We start from the raw sequence: 2,500 nt of genomic DNA on the forward strand, positions 1-2,500 counted from the left end.
TAAAATCACAATATCTATGAAAAAATACGAAAACAACAGTAAACACAAATAAACGAACCTTTAAACCCCCATATCAAAACCATCCAGAGAGCGGAGAGAGGCAACAGAAAATGGAAATCCCAGCGAACGAAAACGAGACTCCGAGCACCAACGTAAACAAAGCGGAATCAGCTGATCGGGCGCGCTGGGGAGTGGGGATCTCCGCGATAGGGTTCGGTCCTCTGCAATCTCTCCTTCGGCCCAATCCCCAACCCGGATGCAATGGCTGCCTCAACCCATTGGGCCTTCGGCTTCAGGGAGGATGAGGTTTCGGTTTTTCTTTTACTTTTTCAACATCTTTTCTTTCCTTTCTTCCTTGTTTTACCTTTTCGTACCATACGCATTGCGTCACCGACCTCGGAAAGAAATCAAAACTATCGGTTATTTTATGAAATGCCGAATATAATCATTACATCATTATTTTTCGTAAAATTCCGCCCCCTTACACCCCAGAAAGACAACGCAAACGCGCGCACACACGCAGAGTCTACACACCATCAAAAATGCACTCACTCATGAACCGGTACACTGGCACATTAAGCTCGGCAAACTAATTAAGCTAAGTAATTAAGCCCATCAAATTAGTGGCCCTACACCCCTACCCTTTAGATCTCCCCATCAATCCCTCCACCCCCGCCTACCCCTCTGGTTACCCACCCCAACCACCTCGCCGGGGAGCTGTCAGTAAAACGCAATCTCTTATTGGGTCATGTAACCTGTGTGGTGGTGATGACGGCGCTTTTAGTGGTGTCGATGATGAAAGAAATTTGAAGATGATGATGAGGAGGAGGATAAGAAAGAAATTAGAAATTGGAGAATGATGATAAAGTTAAGAGAGTGGATAATGATGCTGAAAATGGAGATGCAGATGATGATGGTGGTAGTAGTTGTATTGATAGTAATAGTACCAGTAGCAGTAGTTGCAACAACAGTTTTAATAGCAATAGTACTAATAGTAATAATTGTGATAGCAGCAGCAGAACAATAAGAGTAATAATATAATTTAAAAACAAAAATGATATTACAAAAAGGCAAAACTCAACATCAACAACAATAATAAAAAAATAGGCCTAAACCAACACACTATAAAACAACAATAGCAGCAAAACACCAAGCACAAATAACAATCACAAACAAAACTTTCCTCATCCCAAGTCCCGGAGGATTTGTAGGCCTACCAAGCCCTCATTTCATTAGTAGCAATACATCCTCAGCTCAGCCATATTTGATAGGACTAACGTTATACAGAGGTCTGGTGGGTGGGGTGAGTGTGGGGGTGGGGGTGAGTGCGCGTGTGAGTGTACCTGCGCGTGCGAGTGTGCGTGCGTGCCTACTCACCTGCCTGTCAGTTTTTTTTCTCTACCCCCCCCCCCCCTCTGCTCACTATCAAACCTCCCCCATCTTTCCCTTCCTCAACCCAGCATAACCTTTCTTCTCCTTTCCTCTCTTCCCCCCCTCTGCCTCCTCCCCCTCCCCTTGCGACATGTGCACGGTGACCTGTCTTGACCCTTGACCTCTTGGGCGTTACACTTCTCCAATTCGGGCGAGCAAGAGTCTGGTGACGAAAGCTGACCTCGAACGCCGATAACATCACGACGTCAAAATAAATAAAATGTGTAAGAGTTTCAGCCTACAGGTTAATAGCAATGATAACGATAATGATAACTGTGGTAGCGGTGATGTAAATGATGATGGTGGTGACGATTACTGATAATGGCGATTACAATGGCGATGAAATGTAACAGGGCTAGAATTCAGAAATTAAGAGAAATCAACAATCAAAACAAAACAAACAAAAACAACAACACTATACGTAAGGAAAACAGTTGCAAGAACAACCGGGCTGCCAACGCGATCCTTGAAACAACAGCGTGCGAACCGCCCCCCCCACCCATTGCCCACCCATCAAGCCCCTGACCAACAGCTGCAACAATCACACCCTCACCTTCCCCTCACTCCAGCCCTCTCCTCCTCCCTTCCTTTCTTCCCCACCTTCACTCTTCCCTCAAACCAACTCCATACCAATCCATCTCCTCCCCACCCTCCCCTTCCTCCAATCCACCTCCTCTCCATCCTCCCCCAATCCATCTCCTCTCCCTCCTTCCTCCACCCTCCGCCTCCCCAATTCACTCGCCTCTCCTACCCTCCCCCTCCTCCTACCCACCTCCTCTCCACCCTCCGCGATTTCCATTCCCCCTCCTCCGCCCCTCCGCCATCGTCAAGCCAAGTGACAGCTAATTACGGCCGATTACAGCCAGGTGACCATGAGCTCCCCGCCGTTGTCATTAACACACCTGTCCGTTCCATCACCCCCAACCCCCACCCGCGGACCCCCTTCCCCCATCTCCACCCCCCAAACCCCCTCTGCCCACCCCTTGGCGACAACATCACCATCTATGTCGAAACAACAATTAAAAAAGAGAAAGAAGAGCGAGAGAGAGAGAGAGAGAGAGAGAGAGAG

At 47.8% G+C, this 2,500-nt stretch overlaps 1 protein-coding gene across 1 annotated transcript in view; it reads right to left on the bottom strand.

The window, feature by feature from the left end:
• Positions 1–1,630, bottom strand: part of LOC113821455 (uncharacterized) — a gene marked incomplete at its 3' end in the record, with an annotated part of 7,877 nt that extends 6,247 nt beyond the window's left edge. Inside the window, exon 1 of the mRNA XM_070119992.1 lies at positions 1,537–1,630. Within this exon, the coding sequence (XP_069976093.1) occupies positions 1,537–1,630 (94 nt within the window). The remainder of the gene's footprint in view (positions 1–1,536) is intronic.
• Between the last annotated feature and the right edge of the window lie 870 nt (positions 1,631–2,500).

This window comes from Penaeus vannamei, unplaced genomic scaffold, assembly GCF_042767895.1.
Source record: "Penaeus vannamei isolate JL-2024 unplaced genomic scaffold, ASM4276789v1 unanchor1014, whole genome shotgun sequence".
In the NCBI taxonomy this organism is placed as follows: domain Eukaryota; kingdom Metazoa; phylum Arthropoda; class Malacostraca; order Decapoda; family Penaeidae; genus Penaeus; species Penaeus vannamei.